The sequence below is a fragment of the Triplophysa rosa genome, linkage group LG9, assembly GCF_024868665.1.
Source record: "Triplophysa rosa linkage group LG9, Trosa_1v2, whole genome shotgun sequence".
Lineage (NCBI taxonomy): Eukaryota > Metazoa > Chordata > Actinopteri > Cypriniformes > Nemacheilidae > Triplophysa > Triplophysa rosa.
Genome location: NC_079898.1, coordinates 15551226 through 15578923, shown reverse-complemented (window position 1 = coordinate 15578923; position 27698 = coordinate 15551226). Strand labels below are relative to the sequence as shown.

At 38.9% G+C, this 27698-nt stretch overlaps 1 protein-coding gene across 2 annotated transcripts in view; it reads left to right on the top strand.

Annotated features, from left to right (window-relative positions):
- adka (adenosine kinase a) overlaps positions 1 to 27698 on the top strand; it is a 133823-nt gene that overhangs the window by 69347 nt on the left and 36778 nt on the right. For both annotated transcript variants that reach the window (XM_057341558.1, XM_057341557.1), the window contains exon 6: positions 2777 to 2885. In XM_057341558.1, the coding sequence (XP_057197541.1) occupies positions 2777 to 2885 (109 nt within the window). The remainder of the gene's footprint in view (positions 1 to 2776; positions 2886 to 27698) is intronic.

Genomic DNA, 27698 nt, shown 5'->3' with positions numbered 1-27698 from the left:
TGTATGCTTTTACTTTTTCTGTGCAACACAGATGTTTTTGGAACAATCTTTATTCTGCTGTTTTGATAAAACATCAGTTCTTAGTCACATTACATACAGTATGTTACAGTATGCACCAACCTGAAAGTGGACTAGACATGTTTTGTTAAAGGGGTGAATTATATTCCAGAAAATGTTAAAGATTTTAAATGACTTCAATCAGCAATATATAACTTAAATCTTAGTCTGTACATCACCAAATGTAAGCGCGTATGTAATGGACTTAGTGTAAAAAACATGGTCACTTGTTGCTGCTGCTGTGTGGTACGTGCTACATTCCTCAGATAATTGTACTACTGTGTTCCATCAAAAACTGCATACAGGTTTTGGATCAGCATGAGGGTGAGTAAACCACTTTTATTTTTGGATGGAAGTATTCATTATAAAACCGCATGCACTTACACGGACACCTGTGTTAAGTGACATCAGATGAATAATAGATCTCCCTCACCTGCACTGCAGGCGGTTGGTGAGCGTTTAGATGCCGATTTGCTTTTCATGTTTTGCATGCCATGAGCCGTGCTATTGGCTTTTAATCAGAGCTACTAACAAAACTACTGTGCCACAGGTGTGCTCTCTCTCTTTCTCTTTTTGTGGCCGGGTGATGAATTTGAGAGACTGCAGGTCGTCCTGGAATTTTATTTGGGGATTTTTGTTTGCAGTGCACTTGCTGGAGCAACATTTTTGTTGGATTGCACACTTCATGCTTTGAGGACACCTGAACTCATATGTGTGTGGCCAGCATTTCATTGTATTTTCATTAAAAAAGGCTTTAATAGCAGGTTTTCCAAATCTATCAAATTGAAAATATTGGCAACTAATATTCTAAATATTTTATTAGCTAAAACATTTATTTTCATAAAAAATCTAGTAATTGGAAATGACCAAAAAGACTTGAAAAATTGGACTTTTATTTATTTGGGCATGTCACTAAAGAAAAGATGTTTGTTTAGGAATAAGTCGGAGACCTTTAAAATGCTGTTCTTTAGAGACGGTTTGAACGAGAACAAGCTTAAGCTGTCAGTTTGGCCTTCTGAGACTCTTCTCATTAGAATCTAACCTGTCCAAGCAGACCCCTTCATTACAGGAGACTCTCAGACATGCAGCTCAATGTCTAAAAGAAGTCTGATCAATATCTCTCTCAATACATTTCCCCTGCAGCTACACCGCACACCTGTAAGCAGACCCGTTATGCAGACGCCGGTGAGACAGGGCAGACAGGAAGCTGTGTTAAAAGGCTGCTGATTTCAGGCCGGATTGCGGGGGGGGAGAGGTCATGGGTCTCCAGCCTGCAGCGAGAGGTCTGCCCTTCCTCTCACCGCCGCCTCTCGCTGTGTGTGGTAATGACAGCTCGGAGAAGAGTCTGCCGGGTTAGACCAGCGTGACTCTGGCACTCTAAATGCTCTAAATCTGGCTGCCTAAATGGGTTTGACTTTGATTAACACCTGGGCCACCTTGCGTTTTCCTATAAGTCTTTAAATTCACGTGCGTTCCAGTCTTCAAATGTTATATGGTTTTTAAAGGCAGGGTAACCCGTTTCATATTGAATTTTTGCATGCAGTTAAATTTGATTGATTTGTATGTTTTGAACTCTATTGACAAGCAAGCAACCGGCTCTTTGGTTTCCATGACTTGTTCACGCATACTCGGTCTTTGCAGTTTCCATCACAACTCTCAAAAGATATAACCGCAGGTCTATTGATTCTCATTTGTGGCTTGACTGTGTACAGCAGCACTTCTTCTCTAAGGCTAATGCTGCTTCATTGTACCGGCTCGGCCCATTGGGACCGCATCCTCTCAGTAACAAGTGAATAATGAGAGTGGTTGTTTTTCAAAGTGGAATTAGTTGTTTTTGTTGATACGAGGACCACCGGGAGGTTAATGGAGAAACGGCAGTCCCGGTGGAATTTCGCAGTTCTCCTGCATTATTGATTTGTTTGTTCATTTATTTATGGGAAAGGTCTTGTAAGGCATTTGCACTTAAAAAATGGAGATAAATAAAGAAGAAAAAAACGTGTTGATATTTAATTCTGCCAGCGCTGACACTAAGCAGCTGTTTAGAAAACCATAGTCCATATGTTTGCCGTATTCCGCCTACAGCAATTTACAAAGGTACGGCAGCAGCGCGTTTCACTTGGGAAGAAGCTACATCATTTACACAATCACCCTGAAGATAGAGCCGTTCTCTCAAATGCATTATGTAGTTTGTTTCATATAAAGCCGTTTAAGAGAGGAAAATAGGCATTGGTGTTATGAGAAATAGACACGGTGCCTTTGGGTCGTTTGATGATGATAATTCGAAGATACAGTTTTTCTCCACAACCTTCTGTTGCATTTTTATTGAGGTTTTCAATAAGTAACTTAAAATTGATGTTTAACATTAAGGCATTTTTCTGCTGCAGCTGTCAGGCTAATGGAGGATTTGTTTTTGCCCTACCATTTTTAACAACATTTTTCTGTGTGTCAGATGAAAATGTTTATATTTTATGAATATAAATGAGAAAGTAATCAGGTTTTGAATTTGCAGTAATAGCTGAACATTGTACAGCTATAATGTGAAACGTCAGACGTCACTATAAATTCATAAACACAGATTTCCAGCACAATATTATGCTTGTTTGTTGTTCAGACTGTATAATTTTCAAAACAGATCTCTCTCTTGGGCCATCCATATTGAGGCCTGTTTATACTCTTGACACTTTGATGTACTGTTATGTTTTCTGTTTTTGTCTGTTAGGTCTCTCGTCGCAAATCTCGCTGCAGCTAATAGCTACAAAAAGGAGAAACACCTCGACCTGGAGGAGAACTGGAAGCTTGTCGAAAAAGCCCATGTTTACTACATTGCTGTAAGTCAAAATGGATCTCTTGATACTTCCGACTTTTAACTTTTTACCAGTTCATCATGTGCTCGTCCCTTTGTCAAATTAGAAGATGCTGGCTGTTTGTTTCTCTTTTCTGAGTCAAGCTTTCAAAGCAGGCATCTTGATGTAAGTGGTCGTTTGATGAAGGATAAGAGATTTTGCTTTTGACCTGATGCATGAAGAAACTGTTTTTGAGCTACGTCACGAAACCTCTGTTCCGTACCACTGCTCTACAGCAAGTGCCATTTTCATGCCCTTAAAAGCATGCAACGTGTCATTTGAACGCATGAAGTCTGTGACCGTGAGTGGATCTTCAGGGTTGCAGATGATGTCATCTGAAGCACATTTGATTGCTCTGTGACCTGTGAGTCAAGAGGTCAAGGAAGAACGGCATGACTCGCTGCCCCTGAAGGTCACAGAATGCTTCTGTTTACTCCCTGTACCTCCTTTTTGCAACTTGAGCCCTTTAAGCCGCAATCTGTAACTTTAGTTAATTACAAATAAACATCACAGGTTTTAGAAGGACAGCAACATTATTTAATCTTGACATTATTTGTTTAGCAGACGATTTATAATAGTAATTAAAAAATAAGAGAGCATTCAAATTTTTGTCAATGCGCAAAGTGTTTTGAAAAAGGTTTTTATTATTAAAATATTATTATGTATGTTCATTATTACACTAACTATTACAATTTATAGATGTGATTTTATTATAGGAACTATAATATAATATTATAATAAGACTAATGTAATATAACAATGCATAATAATTTCATATCTTAAATGATTGAATCTATCATTGAATATTATACAATTATTATAATAGAATTATACAATAATTATTTAAATAAATGAATTATAATTATTTTGTATTGATTATTATCAAAAATAATTAATGAATTACCTTTTGAATATAATAGAATTATACAATAATTATTTTATGGTAAGAATTATTATAATTATTTTGTATTGATTATTATTATTAATCATTATTATAAGAGTTATTTTATTTACCTGCTTGCAAGAACTTTTTGCAGGCAAAAAAATAATTCTGAAAACATTAGAAAGCCAAAATTGTATTTAATACAAAGTTTTTGAAATGGGTGGTTTGGACTAAATAATGTGGAAAAGACAGCCAATAAGAGCCCAGCATAGATGGGAACTACTTCAATAGTGTTAAAGAAGCTTCTCAGGGAAACACGCTGAATAAAATGCCAATTCTGCTAATTCAAGGCAAATGGTAGCTTCTTTGTAGGCACTATTATATGAAAAGCTTCTTTAGTCAACATAATTCTCACATTATTGTTTTGAGTTTTTTATTATTCTACAATCTTGAAAAACTATTAATTAGGAGTGTGCAAGTGATCCTAAACTTTATAATTTGATCTGTTGAATACGATTTCACAGGAGAGGTTAGTTAGGTGTCATTTAACTTCAATCTATATTTCAAACAGAGATGGTGATATAAACATTAAAGTTTTAGATTGAAGCTTTAAATCTTTCATAAAGCTTCCATCCGCTTTGTCAGTCATCGGTACCGATTCAAACCTGATTGAGGCGTGAATCTGAGTACACGACGATGAGCGATAGATGCAGAAAGCAGTTGCAGGTTATTACCGGTAATCAAGGATGGTGTGAAACGAGCGACCCCATTACACTCCGACCTTATTGTTAATGAGCCATTGCAAATGTGATTGGGATGGCTCTCCACGTGGGCCTGTACCTGCTGTAAGCTCCATTCACTGACAGTAGAGTCTGGCATCCGTGCAGGGTTGGACATCGCTCGTGAATACCTGTATTGTAGGGCTGTGATTAACCTCGAAGCAGGAGTCGGTCTTTGAAGCTCAATTTGGCAGCCATTATAACGCAACGCTATAATGAAATCATTCTCGTCCCTGATTAAACGATTTTCATCCTGTCGCCGTTTGCTGAATAGGAAGCTTAAGGCTGTACATGAATATTCTGGAGTAGCCGTTCGGTGTTGACGGCCTTTGTATATTAGAACTTGGCTGAATACCCTGATGTTCATGGGAAAGTGCTTTAATGGCTCTGCCGCTCCATTGGCTCGTTGTTGCCATCACTTCTTTTCAAGCACGCTTGTTGCGTAAGAGTCGGCTGAACGTTGAGATCTGTGTCAAGTCGTGCCTTTGGATGAGTAGCTAAAAGTGAAGGAAACGAAGAGAGCAAACACAAGTTTATTGAATGTGTTGTCAGGCTTTTGGTATGGCTTGTTTGACAGCGATCCTGAGGGAGCAGTGATAGTTTCTGTTGTGGATGCCCTGTTTGGCGTGTCCGAGGTTTAAATTCCGGCATCCCCGCAGACCGGCTTGTTTTTCCTTCCATGGGCTGTGATAGCAGCTTCTCCAGGTGCTCTGCAGGTTTCTTCTCCATGTTTCATGCATTTGGCCGTGCTGCATGACTCCAGACCCCATTTTTCTGGTTCTCTCTTTCTTTCTGGCTGTCTCTGTTTTTGGCCAGAGGCTGGATGGTGCTGTTGCAGGAGTGTGAGAATTGATTATCCAGCCAGAGAAAGTTCATTACCGGATCTTCTCTCGCTTGTTGGTGGGGGTCACCCCTTGAATTCCACTTCTGGTGGTGAGCAGGTAGAGATGGACACCATCCACTTGTTCGCCATGTTCTGTTTTGAATGTCTGCGAACTTTGAGGCTCAAATCCTTTGTTTTGCACAAACTTGTTCTGAAAGGGGATTCGGGTGCTTGTTTTGGCTGGGTGTGAGATCTGTTTGAACTGGTTGATCAAATAAACCGAGCTCTCCCGTTCTCCTGCTGGTTATCTGGAAGTCTCTGTATTAGACTGACGCAGGGTTTTGCAAGTGATTTCCTCTTCCATATAACCCTCGCATGCTGTGGCACCAGCCAGTCTGTCCATGTTATGCATCAAGCCACATTTGTCTGTCTCTCTGCTGACCTTAAGCTCTTCGGTGACTCTTTTTCCTTTCGTCTGCTTACACAATGCACTGTCTGAATTCATTCCCAATTCATTCAAAATGCAAATATGCCACAGATCAACGACGTTGACTGGCTTAAAGCGAATGAGACTGGAATTATCATTGGGTGTCTGTGCAAATATGTAATCACCGTTTAATTGGCAACCGTATGAGCCCATCTGTACTCAGAGATCACAATACCGTGGTCAGTCCTCAGCCCACTCCCTGGACTTCTTGAGATCTGCCCATATTCTCTCCTGTCCCCCTTTGGCAATGTGGTAGAGCACATTGTGATGGACCCTCAGTTCACTGCCAGAATTCTTATTTGCTATTTACTGAGTCACAGACCTCGGTGTATACTGAGTCACTGCCCTGACATTATATTGTATCATGGCATCGCTTAAAGCCGCTTGTTTTTTTCCCAAGCACCTCTAAGTATTCAGTGAGATTGACTTGTTTAATGGTAAACAAGGACATATTGTGCATCCTGAGTGCAAAGGTCTGCTTGATAGTCCTCCGTTGGCGCATATTGCTGAGATTGTTTTTTAAAGAGGGCTGAGTGGAGACCATCCAGCACCGTTTCCACTTAATGCACTGTGGCGTGCTTTAGTCCAGTGATAAGGGAGTCCTCCTTGAGCAGTAATCTCCATTGACCTTGTGTTCCGAGTGGAAGACATCACTGTGTGAACATGAAACCATGCAACCCATTTGCTTTAACCTCGGGGATTGATTTTAATTTGCCCTGATGGCATTTATTTGAGAGACTGAGTTGGCGCTTTCTGAAATAAATACTGTACCAGTGCAGTACCAGCAGATAAAAATGAAAGCTTTAGTTTTTAGGCTTGTGTTGTACTGTATGTAAATGAAATGCTGCATCATCACCACTTTGGCATTGTCGTGACACTCAGTACGCGTCTTCTTTTAAGAATCAGCATGTAATTGCTGTGAAGTGTGAATGTATGAATGTGCAAATAGTTGAATGTATGCAAGGCAGACAGCGCTAATTATAATGCCATATGCAAATGAATGTTAGAACAAAGACGTTTAAGTATGCGAGTATTATGATGGCATCATTACTGTATGTTTGCTGTATGTCAGTGCTGAACATTTTGTCAGTGTAAAGGCTAAAATACACTACAATACTTTTTTGCCCAGATTTTCAGTCTGGACTTGTTGCAGAAAGTCTGTGCCATTCTGCAAATTTGATCGTTAGTGTGTTTCTATCTGAAACTTTCATAAAGTCTGCAAGTGAATGATGTCTAGTTAAAAAAAATCTGTTTAGATTTTAAAAGTCTTGTAGTGTATTCCAGCCATAAATCAGGGTTTCTCAACCACGGGTTGTGGTGGAAATTCTGGTGGTTTATGAGAATGAGATAGAAATGCCAATGCCATATTAATTTAAATAAAAATTTATATAAATTATAACTTATTTTTTAATGCAATTATTTATTTTATTTGTATTATTTATATTATTTGATTTATATGTAAATACTAAAAACATTTTTATTAAAATATGATTATTATTTATGTTAATTATTACAATTACTATTACAATTTTATAGATGTGGTTTTAGGAACTATAATATGATAGTATAATAGGACTAATGTAATATATTAATATGTAATAATTAGGGCTGTCAACGTTAACGCGTTAACGCATGCAATTAATTTTTTCAAATTAATGCGTGAAAAATATTTAACGCAATTAACGCAGCATCCGTTTGTTTTGACATTCTTTGTCTAGCGTTACATTATGTAATCACGCTCTTATTCGTGTACATGCTTTTAAACCAGTTAAGCGCGATTTTAAACGGTTGCTTTGACGCGTTCAATGGAGATAGACAGCTTCTAAACTGTGGGACGCGGCAAAACGCAACGCGAGGTCCAGTCTGGTGTAAACAGTCATGGCTGAAGGCTGCGTCGGTGAATCTCTGTCAGACAGCGCATCCGTGTTAAGTTCTCTTTCGTGCTTGAATGGATAAAACCATACAAGATTATGTCAGAAAGCCCGTTTTGTCTAGCATTTTCTTAAGCAAGACTTCAAAGTGTAAAATAAAATCTTAAATGAATGCAAAGGGTTGTGAAAATGGGAGTGCGGTGATGGTCAGATCTGCGTACTGAGACGGCTCTTAAAGGGGCCGCGCTCTTAAACGTGCTGCTGTGACTCCTGTCACTAATGTTAATCAAAGAACAAAATAAAAGAAATCAATGTGATTTTGTAGCTTTAATGAGAATTCTTCTGCATTTAATTTATAATTTAGCATTAAAGACTGTAAAGTGTTTGAGAACTTCCTTCAATTTCTGTATATTTCATGATAGCTCTCAATTATATTGTTGAATGGCTATAATTAATGTTAAAATAATCAATTTAATAGAGACATCAGTTACAGTACTAATATCAAAATGTTTTCTTTCATTCATAAAATGACGCTGTTAAAGAAATATGTTGTTTCTACATCAATTTGAAGATTAAATGTGAAATTAAAAAAATGTAAAAGTATATTTTAAAATATTATTGTTTTGTGCGATTAATCGTGATTAATCACAGAAAAATGTGTGATTAATCAGATTAATTTTTTTAATCGATTGACAGCACTAGTAATAATTAAATTATGGAATATAGCATTTAATATTATAGAATTATTATAAGAGAATTACACAGTAATTATTATTATTATTATTATTAATGATTATTATAATCAATAATAATTCATGAATATAATGAATTACAAATTATAACTTATTTTAAATTACATTATTTGATTATGTATTATTTCTATTATTTTAAGTATATGTAAATATCAACATATTATTATTATTTGTTCATTATAATTACAATTAATACCTCTAGAATGTAATATCAGTATTATTATAGAATTATACAATAATTATTTTATTATAAGAATTATTAAAATTATTTTGTATTGATTATTATTATTATTAATGATTATTATAATTTAATTGTTTTTTACCGGTCTTAATCATTACATAAGCATTAAAAATATTGTGACATTCTTTATCGATAGATCATTGGTAATTGTATTTTTGATTATTTATATAGAAGTATAATATATTATTATTCATTTTATTTGTATTCAATAATTGACAGATACATTTTGCCTGACAACTTGCTCGGGAATATCTGATGTAATGGAAAGATTTTCAGCACATTTTGTAAAGCATTAAAAAGAAATGGCAGGTTCAGGCTGAATTAATTCTAGACGTTTAGCCTTAACTAGAACATCGTACATCAACAAAGTTCTTGCAAGCATTGTAAATATCAAATGCAATGTTCTCCATTGCTGTTTTGCCTCTTGTTTCTGCACCCCTCCCTCTATTCTCAGTTTCATTCATCTGTAAATCAGATTAGTGTTAGGGAGGTTGTGCAGTAAAACACTGATTAATGATGCCTGCCGCCGACTCCCAGCGCGCCCGCTACCGAAGGGCGCAATTGGACGAGAAGAGAGTTAATACAAGCTAGGGCCGGGCCGCGTGCCGCTCTGCCACCGTGGCACGGTAGAGGAAAGCACACAGGCAGAACAGCCATTTTTCACTGGAGAAGAGGAAGAGGGAAGGAGGGAGGGTGTTGAACTTGTGCCAAATGTTTGGTGGCAGGCTGTTGCTAGGAAATCAGAATCCTCAGGCAGAGTGTTCCTCAGTGAGCAGTAATGAGAGACAGCAGCAGAGCTGCAAAACACACACACACACAAAATGGAGATGGATTTCTAAGAGGGAAAGACAGAACAGAGTGTCGTGAATTGTGTTTCTAGTCTTGGTTTTTGTATTTTATGTCAGATGTGTTGTACTTCGTGATTGTTGTTTATAACAACCATCCTTCTCATAAAATCACCGCAGTGTTCTGTTGGTGAGCGTGTTGTGTATTACACCTGAGTATTAACCTTACTGTGTCAGTCAGTCCTTTCTATTCCGTGAACAGTCTCTGAAGGCACTGACACAGAACCGTTCCCTTAAAGAGACAGCAGCACCTTTTTTATTTGTTTTTCAAAGGTGTTCATAAATCCGTGAGCTGCCCAGAGACTGCATTTTAAGACGGTACAAGTGATGGCTGCTAGGCAGTTTAATAATGCACCACGGATCCTTTACAGAAAAGGCAATCCCAGAATGCACTGTGACAAGCTCAGTGAAAATAAGTATGCATGCCGTGCCTACTGTAAGTAAAGCATTCCAAATCAAATCAGGTGATAAGGATTCCGCCCTAGTGGGCTGCTCCCTATGTAGGCAGCAAAGCAGCTCCCTATAGTCGTGTTGTAGGGGGGATAGAGACATAGGGGGTGTGGTGAAGTGTGAGAGAGATGAAGATAATTAAAAGCGGAGCCAGTCGGGCCTCTGAGGGCCTCAGCTGCAGATGGTTCTAGAAAAGCCCAGGGACGTAAAAGAGAAGCTCTTGACACTTGCAGGCATGTGCCAGTTCCACTGAGTGGATGTTTCGTCCAGGGAGGATGTCTGTTTTTTCTAACCCTATCTATAGCTCACTTTTCACATTGTGCATTTGCCTTCAAACTTGTAAGTGCTATGGTGCACACAAAGCAGGTTGAGCTGCATCTAAAATACTGTCAGCCGTGCAGGAGAGAAAAACCATTGTCTGATACATCAAGCAGTATGCCAGCCCGCACCCTGAAGTGGCATTATTCTCTCGCTCCCTCTTTCTCTCTGTCGCCCTCTCTGTTTCTTTTTCACCAATCAGGCATCAGAGTTCCCTGGCAACAAAATTGGGCACCGGTTGGGGGTTGGTTGCGTTTCATACTCATAATGACACCTCATTCGCGAGGTTCTGTCGAGGATTTCGCCGAGGTGACTTGCAATGCCATCCCTCCTGCATAGGTATCGCTGCTTTGCTCAGACGCGCGCTCTCGCTCAGGCAGCCCTCCTGCTGACCTTGAGCTGAATCTGGCGTCAGCTGCCCTGTAAACTGTATCCCCCCACTCTACCCAGAAACATCACACGATGCAAATTCAGCTAGTGAGGGCGAGAAAATGACTGGAAGCGTCACCGTGACTGCAGGCGGCTGGTCACTATGGTGGATCGCTCTCACAAAATTGAATTATTGTGGTTTACAAAAGCAAGCATCACTATTATTTTATTAACCATTTGGATTTAACTTTGGCACACAACTCGCACTGCGTTGTTTGTGGTGCGGACATTAACTCATACCTCAAATCACACAGCTTTTATTACTATTATTTAATACAATAATAATATATAATATTAATAATAACAATAACACCGCTTTTATTACTATTATTTCATATAATAATAATAATTATTATTATGCCAATAATGATAATAAATATACTAATCATAACCATTAAGCATAATTAAAATCATACTATATTAATAATAATTAATAAATGTATTACTGAATGTATATTGATATTTTAATAAAAATATGCTTGTACTTATTAATAAACTTGATTAATAAAAAAAACGTATGTATTAACATTTTTTCCCATTACAAGACCAATTTTACACTTGACAAACCTTTTTAAAGAGATTTCTGAATGTACCTTAACTTGATTTTGAGTTTGTGTTTGATTGTAGGTGGTTGCTAAACTTCCTTTGCCAAACGTGGATTAGACTAAAGAGATAAGCAGCATTCCTGAGTCACACTGACGGTAAAAATGGCTTGTTTGCTTTTTGATATGTTGATAGCTTGATCAAATCTCCACTTTGTTGCTAGAGGGAGTGAGTTAGTCTGTTACTAATTGTGATTCTAACACCGATGAAACGTTCAGTGGCCTAGACCGCCGTACCCAGGGAGAGCCAAATGAATCATAAACCTTTGCCTCAATTGCAGGCAGTAATAATATGGCATTTATAATCTGTTTACCATTTTATTAATTTTCTCCAATAGCAGTCGGTAATGGCGAGGTCCAACGTGATGATAAAAGCCTAATTGTACAATTATACACGCGTCACATCTTAACCATTAGCCCCGCTTCCCTCCTTTTACCGATTCATTTATGCATCCGTTGTGCAAACACAACAGCAGTCAGTTAGGTATTATTTGCCATGTGTCTAATTTGCTGGGAATCAGAAAGGCATTTGTGCAGGTTGGGGATAGGTGGCTGTGTTTACCCAGTGGAGGCATGTTTGCAGTTTAATTGAAGCATCATTAGCTGACGTGAGTGGAGAAATGTTTGTTATAACGCTGCATTCTGGAGAACTGAATGCTGCTTCAGGTACAGAGAGATGTTGATGTAAAGCAATATACAGCACGTTTATTGTCAGGACATCCCAAAGGCGCCGTTTACACCTGGTATTAATACTAGTCTCATTAATACTGGTCTCATCTACCTTGGATCACAAGGGGTCCTGTGTGACAGATTGCAGTTTGCACTTGGTATTAACATGCATTTCCTCTGCTCACTTGCAGTGTTTTGACAGTAAGACGGTCTCTGATTTTTTTGGCCTAGTTGGCAAAAGAAATGCTATAGATGAGAATGCAGACCTTCATGGTAACCATAGACCTTCATATAATTACCATACTTAACAAACATTATTAAAAGGTCAGTTCACCCAAAAGTACGTTCTTTCATCATTTTTATGCATTCTTGTGTTTTTCAAAACCCATATGTGTGACTTTTTCTGTAGAAAGGAAGATATTTTGTGAAATGTGTCAGTGATTTTTGTGTCCATTCAATGGAAGCAATGGGCGCCAATATTGTTTGTTTACAAACGTTCTACAAAATGTTTTTTAACGTTCGGCAGAAGAAAGTAAGTTAAACAGGTTTGGAATGACATGATTGTAGCTGCATGATAATATAAAAAAATAATAATTGTGAATATTTATTATGTTTTATAATCATTATTCTTATTTATTTTTTACATTTATTTATATAATATACCACTGTTGAACTTCTGTGACTTTGCATTTTTTTAAAAAGTTATACTATTTATGATGTTTTGTGCTTGCTTTTAATTATTAGGTGAACTATCCCTTTAAGCGTTATTATGATTTGTGCCTCATCAGACTTTGCTATATTTAAAAGTCCATCTTTAGAAATTCCACTTTCAGATTAAGCAAGAGCTCTTGAAAAGTTCTAACAAATTCACATACGATGAACAGCACTCGAAGGCAGTCGATGCCTGTAAGTGTACACACTCATGCTCATTGCTGTAAACCTCCTTCAAACACAATCCTTTCCTGTCACTGAATCGAACTCAAAGTGATCAAAGCCTGATGCTCGCGTGTTAGATGCACGTTTGATCCGGCAGAGTGCTCTCCACAGCCAATGGAAAGCGCTCTTCTTGTCTGCCCCCGGGGAGGAAGCAACCGGCTGAGAGGTCAGGCTAATATTTAGAGATGATAAGTGGATACCGCTGGAGGTCCGCAGGCCTCTTGTTAAGGTTTGGTTACCCGACTCAGAGAGCGTCTTGAACCCCCCTCCATGCCACCTTGAACATGGGATCACTGCTCTTCGAGACACTCCTGCTAAAACATTCATGTGGCCGTGAAATCACACGGGTAGATGAAGTGCATCGGCTCTCGGAGACACCGAGTCGTGGCTGATTGTTTCTTAATGCGTTGAGCATTGAGACTCGCGCGTTATTCCTCCCATCCGGGTATGAGAGGCGATGAGCACGCTGATACGACAGAATCAATAAAATATCACAGAGTGTTAAATACTGTATCAGGTACATGCTGAGATCTGGCTCAAAGAGGCAGCAGTTTTGACACATGGTGAATGATTTAAGCGTTTAATGACACTAAAATATCTCATGCTGTTGATCTATCTCTCGTTGAAGTTTCTGGTCCCTCAGGACGATCAGCGCCACTTCGGCCGGCACAGGGCTGAAGCTTGAGAGGATGTCGCCCTGAACTTCCTATCACCCTGATGAGCAGTCACAGGGCGTGGACTTTGGTATGCTTAATATTGTCTTTTCCCTTTGATTTACGATCGCTTTCGGGGCCCCAAAGAGAAGAGATAAAATTTCCTTCAAAACCACTATTCAGGTCATCATTTGTTAGCGATGGTAGATGGTGCGAGATAGATCTTAGATGTGTGGGTGAGTCAGAGTAACACTGTGTGCAGATGTTCGGGCACAGAGCAGATGTCGGGGGGGGGGTTGGGTACGGAGGGATTCACACTTTTACGAGAGTGATTGCTCCTTTTCCATCATGGCATGGTTGATGGGTAATGATTTGTGTGTTTGCACATCTCGTCCTTGTTCCCTCCTCCATGTCGGACTTGAGCACTGACCGTCCTGTGAAATGTGAATATGCTTTTTTAGATACATTTACATAACATTTTCCAGAAAGCACAGAGGTTGTATGGTTTTTTTTGTGTGCACTGGTGCGTATCTATATTTTTGGCTTCTTTTTTCTTTGGCTTCTTTTTCTGCTCTTTTAACCCTCTGAGCATCAGCAGCACTGTGAAGAACTGATGTGAGTGAGTGCACGTGAATGTATTTGTGTGACAAATACACTGCTCTATTTTAACGATCTAAGTGCATGGTCTAAAGCGCAGGGCGCAAGTGCACTTAGGGCGTGTGCGAATCCACTTTTGCTAGTTTAAGGATGGGAAACGGTCAGCGCGCCAGGCGCATGGTCTAAACGGGTTGCCCCTATTCTCTTAATGCAAAGATTGGGCGCATCTGATCGTGCGCAAGGTTAAAGCGCGCGAGCAGACCATCTACAGGACAAGCCGAATTTTGTATCTTTATGTACACAATAATAATCTTTTACATTGTAATCCATTTATTTTTAATATTTGGGCATGTTTGTGTGCTGCTGTGCGTCCCTCTGTGTGTAATAAGCAGAACGTACGTGCGTTGTGCACCCGCCTATAGGCGCATTTACTAATGCGCTCTTTAAATAGCCAAAAACATATCGCGCCATTGACTTTAGACCCGGTTTGAGTTGGTCTATGGCGCAGTCTATTTTCAGTTCCTCAAAATAGCAATGCACCAACAATGCGCCTGAACACACCTATTTTTTAGACCAGCACGCCCATGGGCACACAAATGGGCGCAAATGCATCTACTAACAACGCGTGCATGACGGGAAAATGAGAACTGCGTCGGGCTGAAACTTGCAAAAACACTTGTAATGCACCTTGTGCCGCATTGCGCAAGGTGTGCGATAGGGCCCCATGTGTCCTATGGTGTGACATAGCAAAACGTTTAGAAAACAAACCTTATATTATTTTATATTATTAATATTTTCATTTATAATGTAAAATTACATTTAGTTTTTTTTCTAAATTCTTGCTCTCGCACCATAGGACACATGTATAAGTATATGTATATTTTGTCAACTACCCACATCCATTTTTTCATTTACAGTTTTATAAATAACAGTTTATTTTGTTTTTGAGTTGTTTCAGCAATTTTTAATTTTATTGATAGTCATTTTAGACTAGATTAGAGTTTTGAAGCTTCAGACCAAGCTGAACAATTCAATTTCAATGTTCATTTCATAGTTTTTAAGGTCTTTACTGTAATAAATGATGATAAACAAATGGTTCAGCTACAGACACATATTCCTTTTTAATCTGTTTGTATTTCCTTCATTTAATTTTACTTTGCACATATTTTATTAGACTTATTTTTTGTCCATTGTTATATTTGTTTTTAACACCAGTCGGAAGCAACGCTCTTAATATGTTGTATACAGAGCTATACAAATAAAGGCTTCTATTCAATGGGTCACTTTTTTGGAGTTTCCAAAAAAGTTTAGCAAGTATACCAAACACCTGAATATCCATTACTGTCTCTCTAAATCTTTCTTTTTCATTTTCTGTCCCACTATTTCTTTTCTAACTCTATAAAACGTCTTTGTGAGAAATGTTTGCGAACATGCTTAGTGAAACATGAAATGTCTTTTGCCTTGGGTTATATTTTTCTTTTGTTAACAAGAAGTCTCTGATTTATTTGTATATTGTTTTCAAATCAAGCTGTTTTTTGGCTGTAACCTGGCACACCTGGCTGGGGCCCATCCTCTAGCCCCCAGGCACAGGGGAAAAGGCAGCAGCAGTGCAGCTGTACTCATATACACACACACACAAACACACATCCTCTCTCTTATAAACAAGACGTTCTCCATCCAAAACTGCAGCCTTAAGCTTCCTGGCTGGATACTGGGGTTGTGTTCAGGACATGTAGGAAATTCTACGTGTTCAGTCCGAGCAGAGAAGTGCCAGTCAAACACATGGAAAGTTCCTTCACTTGATGTTCCTCGTCTCTGCTGACACTGTCCGGTTTATCACACACTTTAAATGTAGTTAATGTTGTTCCTTATGGCACATTGTGAAGAATTTGCTGTATGGAACGGAAAGACACGAGTCACGGACTGTCTTGTAACTATTTATGGAACAACTGACGAGAAACCGAGCTATTAGCAAATGACATAATGAGGTGACGTTGTGTGGCGCTCAGTGACGTGCTCATTATCTGTGGAAGATATGAGTCATCGAGCAGGACGAGCAGAAGAGAGACAGAGACGAAGTGGGTGAATAAGCAAATCCGAATGATTCCCACTGTCATCGTGCTTGACTCTCAGATGTCAGGCATTCCCTTTGAGATGCCTAAAAAATGTAGGAGATCATCATTCAGGGGGCAGAGCGGGGGCTGATATTGATTTGAATATGATAACAAGAGTTATTTTAAACTTCCATTTAAACATTTTTCTTAGTTAAACATATAATGTACCGCAGTGCAAACATACAGTAGACATGTTTCATTTCAGGACTATACACATTTCTAACTTTCCACATAGAAATACTAATGGGAGCTTAGAATTACCCATAACAATCGTGGAGGCGTGGTGCTTTTATTAGGCCTGTAATGGTAAGTGCTGAATTCCCCACAGTTTTGGGTGCCTTGGCTGGCTCTTGAGTTTCCAGCGCTCCTTTGCATGAATATTCAAACAGCTCCATTAATGAGAATAGAGCTGGATGAAGACTGCAGGCTCCACGATACACTCCAATATGAGTTTGAAGCAGCGCAGCTGGTGGGTACACGCACGTCAGGATGTGATGCGGGGGCATTTCTGCCCTGGGATCTTGCTCGGAAAGAAGCCTTTTCTTCTCGTTCCTTTCCTTTTTTGATTTTAATAACACTGTACGACGTTTGAAATGGATCTGATTCAAGTCGAGAACTCGAATGTGTTGTCAATAAAGGAGCTCCAGAGCGCAAGAACAGAAGTTGGTAATAGCGTAGGATTCTCAGATCCCCTAGAGCTAATTAGCGGCGCTTTAAAGGAAAGCTTTAACAAGGCAGTTTTAATGAATCAACGCTCTGGTCTCTAATATCACGAAAGCCTCGGTTTTAATACATGGTAGGATTTCAGTTGGTGAGCTATAACTGTTATGGAATATTTTTTATGCAGGATCCTAAAATTGAAATCAGCCCTATGTTAGATAATAAAGATATGATTTCTTACTCGCGGCTTATTTGAATTATCTGTTCATCATTTTCCTTTTTGCACAGCATTCGGTTATTGACGTATTGTACAGGAGACTAAGGTTTTCATTTTATAGAATTACTGTTCCTATGTCATAAGGGGCCTAATGCTGGGTTCACACCAAATGCGAACAATCGCGTTCCACGGTCTTTATTACTCGCGGGAAAAGTACGTTATTTTTGCACGCGAGTGACGCGAAATGACAAATATTTTCAACCTTCGCAGAAGACGATATTGATGCGCGTTCGTGGCAATCGCGCCGCCTGCCGCGAGTTCTCGTCTGTACGCGTCTTTGCATTGACTTTATGTAGTTTACTCGCGCAAAATGCTTAATTCGCGTTTGGTGTGAACCCAGTGTAAGTTTCAATTCATTACAAGATTTTGAATGATACAGTATAACTATTTTAAGGTAGTCTTTAAATAGTCCCCCACAGTATTAGCAGGCAAACAATAGATAATGAACTATTAAAGGGATAATTCACCCAAAAACAAACATTCCTAAATTGTTCTGCTGAACACAACAAAATGTATTTGGAATTTTTGGAACCAAACAGTTCTGGGTCACTATTGACTACTATAGTAGAGAAAAAACTATTATGGTAATCAAAAAATACAGGTTTGGAAGAACTTGAGGGTGAGTAAATGATGACAGAATGTTTGGGTGAACTATCCCTTTAATACAATCTCAGCTGAAACTGCTTATTGAGATTATTTGTCAATTATTTAGCATGTCCCACACCAGCGCTGTTGCACGTATACTTAACACAAGCTTTTTTAACTTGTGCTTGTGTTTTTAGGAAAACATCAGAATAAGCCAAGAAGGTAATAGTTTTTCAATCATTTTAACCCCCCCCAGTCTTTTTTGTGTGCTTCACACACACATCGCTCCTGTCTTCTCCTCTGTGTGGTTCTTATCTTTTGGGCTCAGGAAGTAGTTTGAATTAACAGGCTTGGCTTTGAAGCCATCAGGCAAGGTTAGTCCCACAAGTATTTCCTGTTATGGCATCGCTCTTAATCCATGAAACCAGATTTCTCATCTGTAAAGTAGATAATGTGTCTGGAAAAGCAAAAACATTTACTCTGGGTTATCATGATTAAGCAGCTTAGCCACGACACGCGGCGCTGGGGAATAGCAGTGGGAGACAGCTTCTTTCCCTCCTCCTGAAAATATCACTAGTGGATTGATGCAGTGAGCCTCTCTCTAAAAACAATCAATTTCTGCCCCCGTAATAAATGGCCTGTTTGTTTGGATTCATGGCGGAGTAGAACGAGGGAGCTTTCTTTGCTTCCCATCATGTCATACCCGGTTAATGAGCCGACTGCGCGCCTGACGTTATTGACTGATAAATAACGCAGGAAATTACTTTTGATTCTATTTTGTATTCACATATCACGGCGCTCCAATTAATCAGCGGCAATTTCTAGTTGCAGCATTACCTTTTATAAATATATTCAATTTCATGGCAAATCACAAATGCTACAGCTTATTAAACCCCTCTTGATCTCACGCTAGGTTTTAATGCGGCGCGCGCGCGCGCACGCTCCATGTCGCAGAGGCCTAATAATGCTGTGGCATCTGCAGGCGCTCTTCTAACACATTATTTCACATGTTGGAAACCGCATAAGCCATGGTAGCACAGTAATAAACGCCGCCCAGCCCTGTGCTGTCCTGCTCTCAGCTAAACCGATGCCGCTGCACACTGTCAGCCAGGATGTGGTCAACTAACAGCTTAGGGTGCTTTACTTCTGAAAAAAAAGTTGCTTGTTTATCGAGTTAAAGCAAGTTTCAGTTGCGTCACTGTAGATTAGGTCGATGTTAGATGCATACTCATTAACCTTTGGACAAACTTTTTCATTTCGAGTTAATTGAAAACATTTACAGACCCCAATTTTTGCATTATTTCTTTTGTTTACAAGTGTAAAACACTTTACAATAAGGTTGTATTTGTTAACGTTAGTAAATGCATTAGCTGACCTGAACTAACAATGAGTAATATGGTTTTATTAGCATTATGGTATAAGCAATATAATTTCATTAGCATTTTTAAACTTTGTTAATGTTAATTAATGCCAATATTATTGTTAATTGTTCAATAGTATTGTTTGTGCATTAGCTAATGTAAACAGATACAGCTTTTGTTTTTAAAATTGATTAGCAAATGCCAAAATGAACATAAACATTGTTCATTGTTAGTTAATGTTAGCTAATGCTAACGCTAACTTTCAACATACTTTCCACAACTAATGTTAACAAATACAACCTTATTGTAATGTGTTACCAAAGCGTAATATTTTTTTCCTTATAACAATTTGACTAACTTGGCCTACTAGCTGTTTTAGCCGAACTGTTTTAACTTGAATGACTTTTTTGTGTATTTGCTATTGTAGCATCATACAGTAAGCTATTTTTAGTTTGTTTTAAACTATCACTTTGTATTTCCGCAATAAACGTGGCACGTAACCTTGTTATTTGTTTGTTAAATCCTAGCACGCCTAGCTATTATGGTTTTGGATCATGCATACGCAACAACCTGTTGAGCTGTAACCTCTGGTCCAGGATCAGGTGTTTTAAGCACCTGTTCCTTTATGAATATTAGTAGAATTGACAGACGTCTTGACGTCTTTTTAATACTTAATACGGGATCCACTTCCTGAGAAGCAAATGCCCTCTCATGACTCACACGGGTCAGACGCTTACTACGTATTCCCACGAGGCCAAGCTGAAGCTTTCATGTAAGAAAAGCAGGAAGTATTTGCCTGTGCGTATCATCCCCACCAATATCCCACCCTCCCCCTTTCTTTCCCGGCTAAAAGCAAAGCCATCACAGAATTCAGGCTCCAATTAGTAACCCTTTGAGTGGAGGAGTCTAAACCAGGCAGATGTACTTGTGCAGATGAATGAAGGGGGAAGCGGATGTATGTGCTTGTACTACGAGTCGGCTCTGTTAAATTGGCTCTGATGATTTCCATTTTGTGGCACAATTAGATTAGAGGAAGGAATCGCACGCTGATCAGTGACTCTGAAATCAGTATGACGTGTCTTTGATGAACCCTTCAGTGTTGAGAGGGGGAGATAATGGGATGGAGAGAGAGATAGAGAAGCCCTGGTTTCATTGCCTCCGCCTGTCTACCAGGGACCTTTTAAAAGGATTTGGTTCAGAGATTGGTTGGCTGTGTACGGCACAGGTGGTGTCATTTGTTTGCGTGTAAACCGGAGGCACTGACACAATTTTGATGAGAAAATGTAGCCACAGCCGAGTGATGTGAACTAGACCCAGGGGAGTTGTGTTTTCAAGTCTTTAATCTATGGGGACATTACCATGGGGATGAGTGTATGCAAACACACTGTGGTTCAAGCTGTTGTGGGACTTGAATCTATTCATGACATTGCTTTTAAATTCATGCTGTATATTATATATATTGAATATATCAAATATTCAGCCATCTGTATTGTACCCGAAATGAAAACTGTTGGTCCCCATTGGCTTGCATTGGTTTTGTGTCCATACAATAGAAGTCAATAGCGACCACTGGTTTTTGGTTACCGACAGTCTTCAAAATATCTTCTTTTGTGTTCTGCAGAAGAAAGAAGGTCATACAGGTTTGAAATGACAAGAGGGTGAGTAAATAATGACAGAATTTTCATTTTTGGTTGAACTGTCCCTTTAAATGCATTTACACTAGCACTTGACGTGTTTTTCACATTCGCTTCCATTCTCTTCCGAGCGTCATATTCCTTATTTTTTTCCTCTTCCCTTGTTTGTCATCTCCATTGGAGAGTTACACAAATGCTTGTTTTGCCATCGAGAGGAGGGAGCCTTGAACAAATATGATTTGCACATCATTTGGGTAACACACTGGCATTATGCAACGCATTTCCCTGTTAGTGGCACAATCGAATCGAGAACACTGAGATGTTTGTGCCCGTGAGGGCAGAGTGACATTTGCTTGTAGAGAAGTGACGCTCGACACGTATCGGGCGCTTCTGATGTGACTGTTTGACATACGATTCTCTCTTTTTTCGCTTCGGCTCTGTTTCACATGCAGCGTTGTTGCTTTGAAGCTGTAGCTGTAAGCCGTATCCCCGCTTGTTGGCTGCACTTGTTTCAATATTTAATGCCAAAGGTCGGCCGAGCGAAGCCGGTGTCCCACGTAAGGGATGTGAATGAAGGGTAAGAAGCTGTCGGTGGAAGTTCTTTGAGCTTTCTCAAGCGGCTTAGATGAATTGGCGGTGATTGACTCGAGCTTATCATCACACCAAATCAAATTGATTTCTCTTTGGTGTAATATTGCCCTATTGTCCTTGTGAAGTCATAATAGAGATAATTCCATTTAAGGTATTGAAATTAACTTCTCAGCGTTTGGTTGTTAAAGTGCGTTTATTTTTTAAACGTGTTTGTAGGTTGTAAGGATGGATTTTATTGTAAGCTCTTCTTTCGAGCTGCAGGAAGAAAGCCATGCCAGGTGAAGCCTCTCGTTGGACCGCTGCTGCCTTTTGAAAGAGGCAGAAAGTTTCCTTTTTCCTCACAGGAGATAAGGCCAAGTGCCTGTGAGGATTACATTGGCTAAGCCCTTATCACTCCAGAAAACTCACGGCCTGCTTCAGACTGACTGCACGTTAAAATCAAGAGGAAATATTCTTCTTTTAAGTGTTCTTATTCCCATTGAAAGTCATTACTGGGCCAGAGGAGGACAAGCTGTTTTTTTAAACCAGGGAATTTTTGTATTCTCGCTCCTGCAAGCGGCTGGCTGAGGAGCGGCGTGTAACGCACACAGACAGGTGCTTCTGTCAAAGCTGTGGCACTGCTAAATGTTCTTTTCATTAGAAAGACATTTACAATATTCACAGGACGAGGTTGTTATTTAGATATGAGAGCCCCATGACATTCTCAGAAATTCTCAAAAGGTCTTTTGCTTAAGTTGCAGTGAATATGTTTTCTCCATCTTTTTGTCTTGCTTGTTTCTTTCCATTGGTCTTTTATTTACATCTCAGGACATACAGTGTTTTGATTCCTGTCCTCTTTTACCCTCTTTTTTATCTTTCTTTCATTGAGCCGCTTTGATTGCTTTCTATCTGTGTCTCTTTTACTCGCTTATTCTCGGTCTCTCTCTCTCTTTGTGTATCACAGCGAGGTTAAAAATGAATCGGGGCTTTGAAGTTTCATTGAGTGCGTTATTACAGGAATAAATAATGCAGACAGTGGCAGTGAGTTTTTCCTTCATTAAGACATGCTTCCTGTCAGCGTACACCTGACTTCCTCAACGAGAATCAATCCTGTGTCCGGTAACCAGTCCTTAGGGGGGAGCTCTGTTTGCCTGGCTTTCATTGATTATGATTATGAAGGTTGCGTGGCTGTCGGCAAACGTCCCGTTATGTTTTCTGTAATCAAATGTTGAAGTGGTCAGAATTGAGTTAATAGCAGATCTCAGATCACATACTGACTGCAACACGTTAGTCTACAGGGAACTAAACTGAGACTATTATTTTCTTAATAATGTTTCTTGGGCACTACTTGCCAGTTATGTCAAATATGTATATATTTTTTTATCAAAATGTACAACTGCCTCTGTTGTGACTTGTCTGTTGCTGTCACCCAGACAGGAGATCATGTTAGCCAATTGGCAAGTAGATACAGTAGTAGCCAAAGTGATATCTGGGGGCATATTTGTACAAAATTTGCTTTTATAGCCCCTCAGGATGGATTAAGCAATCATAAAATAAAATGTATGGAACAAAACAATATACTTTTTACAGGGATGCACAATAAATTATCGCCCATATCACTATCGGCCACTAAATGGTCATTTTTAATGTTATCAGTATAAAATAAAGCCGATAAATTATGAATCATAAATCACTTCAGATGCACACTGCAGTGAATGTTTTCAAATAAAAGCAGTTGTCCACTTTTTGACTTTTGTTTCAGAGTAATGTATAGAGATACTGTATATCGGCCAATATATTGGTTATCGGCATCCAATGTTAAAGAATTATCGGTTATTGTTATCGGTGCATCCCTATATACTTTTTATACTTTATTGGACAAAATCTTTGGCAAAAATGCAAACCACAGAATAATGTGGATATGTGACCTTTCCTTTGAAAACCCTGCTAAAGTCATTTTCTGTGATTTACAGTTTCCTACATAATCATCCTACATAATGTAAAGAATGTTCTGTGGAAATATAACCTTGACATCTTTTAAATCAAACTTTGATGTTTGTTATCTCAAAATTCGATTATGAAACTTTGTGATTTTCACTGGCAGGGTCACATATGGGTTTTATTTTCATATACAAAAAATGTATGGACAAATAAAAACCTCACTGGAAATACAGCATACCTCAACTACAATCCTATCTGTTATTAATATTTGTTGATCCTCTGTTGTAATATTTTGCAGTCATTTTCCTGGGCTATGTCTTTATAAAAGTTGCACAAAAATTTTCCAAGCCTCCTTACATTCTTCTCAAACCTGGACTAAAAGCACAAATTTAATACAAAATTACAACGTTTTTTAATGCATTTTTAATTCAAATATTAATACAGTATGTTTTTTTAGACTGCAGTTTTGATTTTTAAAGCCCTTCTCATCATTACAATAGTCTCTATATGAATTTAATAAAGTTGGTTCAGTGATGATTACAGTTATGGCAATAACAACAAGTGTTTAAAAAAAAGAAGCTTTCAGGGTTGAACTTGACCTTCAGTCAGAACACTTCCTGAAAAGTTTGTGCCAGTGGTGTTTAAGAGGGGAAGTCCCTCATCCACTGCGGGATCACCTACAGGTCTGGCTCTATTCTTTTATGGAACAGCCACTTTTTCAAAACCCCAAAATTCCAGATGATTTTAAATCCTGCCCTACATATTTTATTCGAACGTCCTGTTGAACTCAGAGGTGTCTCATGTTACAGAATTCAGTTGTGAATGCCATTCATGTTAGCTTTAGTTACTAATGCTTTGTACCGTTTTAAACCGTTTACTCTGTCTTATAAAGCCTATTTTCAATTATTTATGGCTGTTAATTATAATTAAGTAATAACCGTTACCAGTTCTCACATAGTAGCTATAAAACATACGAATAATGCATCAAGTGTAACTCGTAAAACATTATTCCCAACGCAGTCTTTTGAGCACTCATCCACTGGGTCACATGAAGACGGTAAAATCAATAAATTGTTTCATTGTGTTTTATGATATTCCTCCAAAGGAATTGAAAAGCAATAGATGGAAGTTAAATTTCACAGCTGCGGAATTGGATTGTGGCTTTCTAAATGAGGAGCGCCACAGTTTTTTTCACCCTCGCTGTCTCTCAAGGCTTCAGTATTTAAGCCCTCTCAGGGTTTTGTAGTTCGCTCAGCACAGATTGCCTTAAGTGGTTTATGCCAATTGCTGTTTCGGTGCGGGCAGGGAGATGCCACCGAGAGGGAGGGCAGGAAGTGAAGGGAGCATTTAGCCATGCAATTACAGACAGAATGACTCCATGGGTTCTCTCTCTCTCTCTCTCTCTCTCTCTCTCTCTCTCTCTGTTTCTGTCTCTCTTCTGCCACATGAGTTAATGTGCATCACGGATGAGCTTCTAGCATAAATTCCCCCCAAACAAACAAGCAGAGTCTAAAACAGGCAGCACATTTATCAGTCGATGTGGCATCATGACACCCAGCCTCCGTCACATCATCACACTCATGTAGTTTGTGGAACTATTTCCCATGTGAGAGGGCTCTGTGCCCAAGTGCATGATGGTTAAAGTACTGTAAGCTGTTTTTTATTTATTTATGTATCTTCAAAATCGGCTAATCTAGATTTAATTTGACGTTAAAGGGACAGCTCACCCAAAAATAAAAATTCTGTCACCATTTACAGAGAAAGATATTTGGAAGAATGCTTGTAACCAAACAGTTCTTGGCTACCATTGACTACCATAGTAGGAAAAATGACAATGGTAGTCAAAAGTTCCCCAGAACCGTTTTTTTTCCCAAAATATCTTCTTTTGTGTTTAGCAGAATAAAGAAATGTATACAGATTTGTAACAACTTGAGGGCAAGTAAATGCAGACAGATTTTTCATTTTTGGGTGAACTGTTTTTTTAAGAAAGCTTCTAGTAATTAGGTTGGTTTCGGTTCACCTGACCACATTTTGGGGAATCTTTACATGAGACTTGTTCTTGAATACAAAAGCAGCACAAGACATGACACACAGTTCCAAAGACATTCGTCTGAATGTCATTTCTAAAACTTGTTAAAAGGTGATAAGGGCCAGTTTGGTGTCTGACACAAGTGTCCACTCTTTTTCTCTGCTCTTAGCGTCTGGTCTCAAGGGTGATGTATACCAGAGCTGCTTGTCTGCCGTTTCTAAGGGCAAACATTCTCTCGCCTCGGCCAGCACTCTAATTACCATGGCCTTGGCAGATCAATGACTGATCCGTTTTTTCCCCCCATTGCACAAATGTGTCACTTTAGCTGTGTGTCTTTTCATTAGCTCGCTCAATCATTGGCGGCCGATGATACAGGGAGCGCCGTGCCTTTCTTATTGGCTAAGGTCCAAGGCCTCGCTAATATAATCCTCTCCATCGATTATGTTCTGTTGACTTTCAGGGGAATTTTTTTAGAGGAGTAATTAGGAGGCGCCCGGCCTGCAGCTGCTCCGAGGAGCCAGATACATTAGTACCATGCCTTTTTAACAACACCTTCTCTTTTGTGCCCGGTATCCTCCGTGCTGCCGGGTAATGGTATTATAATCTCATTTCCGCGTAGGGCTAGAAAATGGCATTTACATAACGCACGTTAAAATGATCGTATTTTACAAAAATGCGGCACTGTGACATCATCCAGTTTGATCGCTTAATAAAGCGACACAGACTGATTTCATTGTTCGTTTTTTGGCAAAGGTCCTATTAATATAAAGTGCTAAAATATCTACATGATGACTCCATCTCGTCGTGTGATTTAGGAAAAGAGCGTAATCCCATCCTATGAATACTGATCGTCCCCCTTATAAAGGTGTCAGGTGAGAACAGTGTGTTTTACTCCAAATTATTTCTAATTGAAAGTAGTGTTGCATGTTATGATAATATTACAACCGTCTCGTCACGTTTCCAAAACACCCTAGTCGGGCGGACAGGAGAGGACTTGTTGCATAATTACATGCTCCATGAGCCGATCTGTCTTGTCTTTTGAAAGGATAATTGCCTGAATGTCCTTATGAAACCTTTGTAGTTATGAGAGAAGAGAAGCTGGTGGAGCTGTGCCACCCACCACGAATGTGCTGCGCATCACACCGACTCTTTTATACTTCACACGCTTATTTTTAAGCGCAGTTGACTATATTTACCTGGTTTCTATAGTCTTTGCACTGAATAGTAAATCGGATCTATCTAAAGGTATCCATTCTCGTCTTGAATCTGGAGGTGTATGTATGCCTCTATATAGAATATGTCATAGGAGAATGTGGGAGATATAATCAGACGTACGTACATGTGATGTGTTTATACTCTTTGAGCGATGTCGAGTTGTTTTGTCTTTTAAGGATATGTAAGGCAGGATATTATGCTCCACCGAGCTTCTCATTTTCTTATTTGTTTAGAGAACGGCGTTAGCCTGATGTTACCTCTGCTGGGCGGCTGAGTGTTTGGAAGTGTCCTGCCCGCTATGCGATTTTGTTTTATAGTGCACATCATGTGAGCAGCCAGCCCTCATGTTGGGCGGCTGCTAATGTTTACATAATAGATGTCAGCTTGGCTGAGGCCCGAGGTCCATCAACACGCGCACAAACTCAACTCGTCTTACTTCACAACCCCGCTGTTCCCATTTAAGGAGCTTAACTCAGATTTATTAATGACCTTAGGAGTTACTTTACACAATAGCATGAGATGGGAAATTAGCTTTCCCTGAAAATAGTGTGTGTTAAAAGATGAGTTGGAGCTGGTTGTGCTGATACAAAGATGATGTTGAGTACTATGTTCAAACTTCGTATGTGTTTCAGTTGTCAAAATCAGTTCCACTGGCCAGACTGATGATATTGGGCGTTGAAGTTATCAACATCACTCAACTGATTTAACATTTGCGTTTTAGCATTTTTATTATTTTCATATTTAGGATTAATTTGCACAATTTATATTATTAATGCATTTGCAAAACACTTATCCAAAGCAGCTGACAATACATTTAAGCTATCAATTATATATATTTATTTGTACATTCTATATTATATTATGTTGCATTATAATGTATATACTGCATTATACAGTATATAACGTACTGTATATATTATATACACCCTAGCGTCATGCACTACCAGTTACAGGAAAGTTTGTGATATATGATATGATATGGGATGATATTATATTTTATATTATGAGATGATGTATAATGATATATGATGTTTTATATTTAAAATGTTCAATATATAATATACAAATATGTAAGTA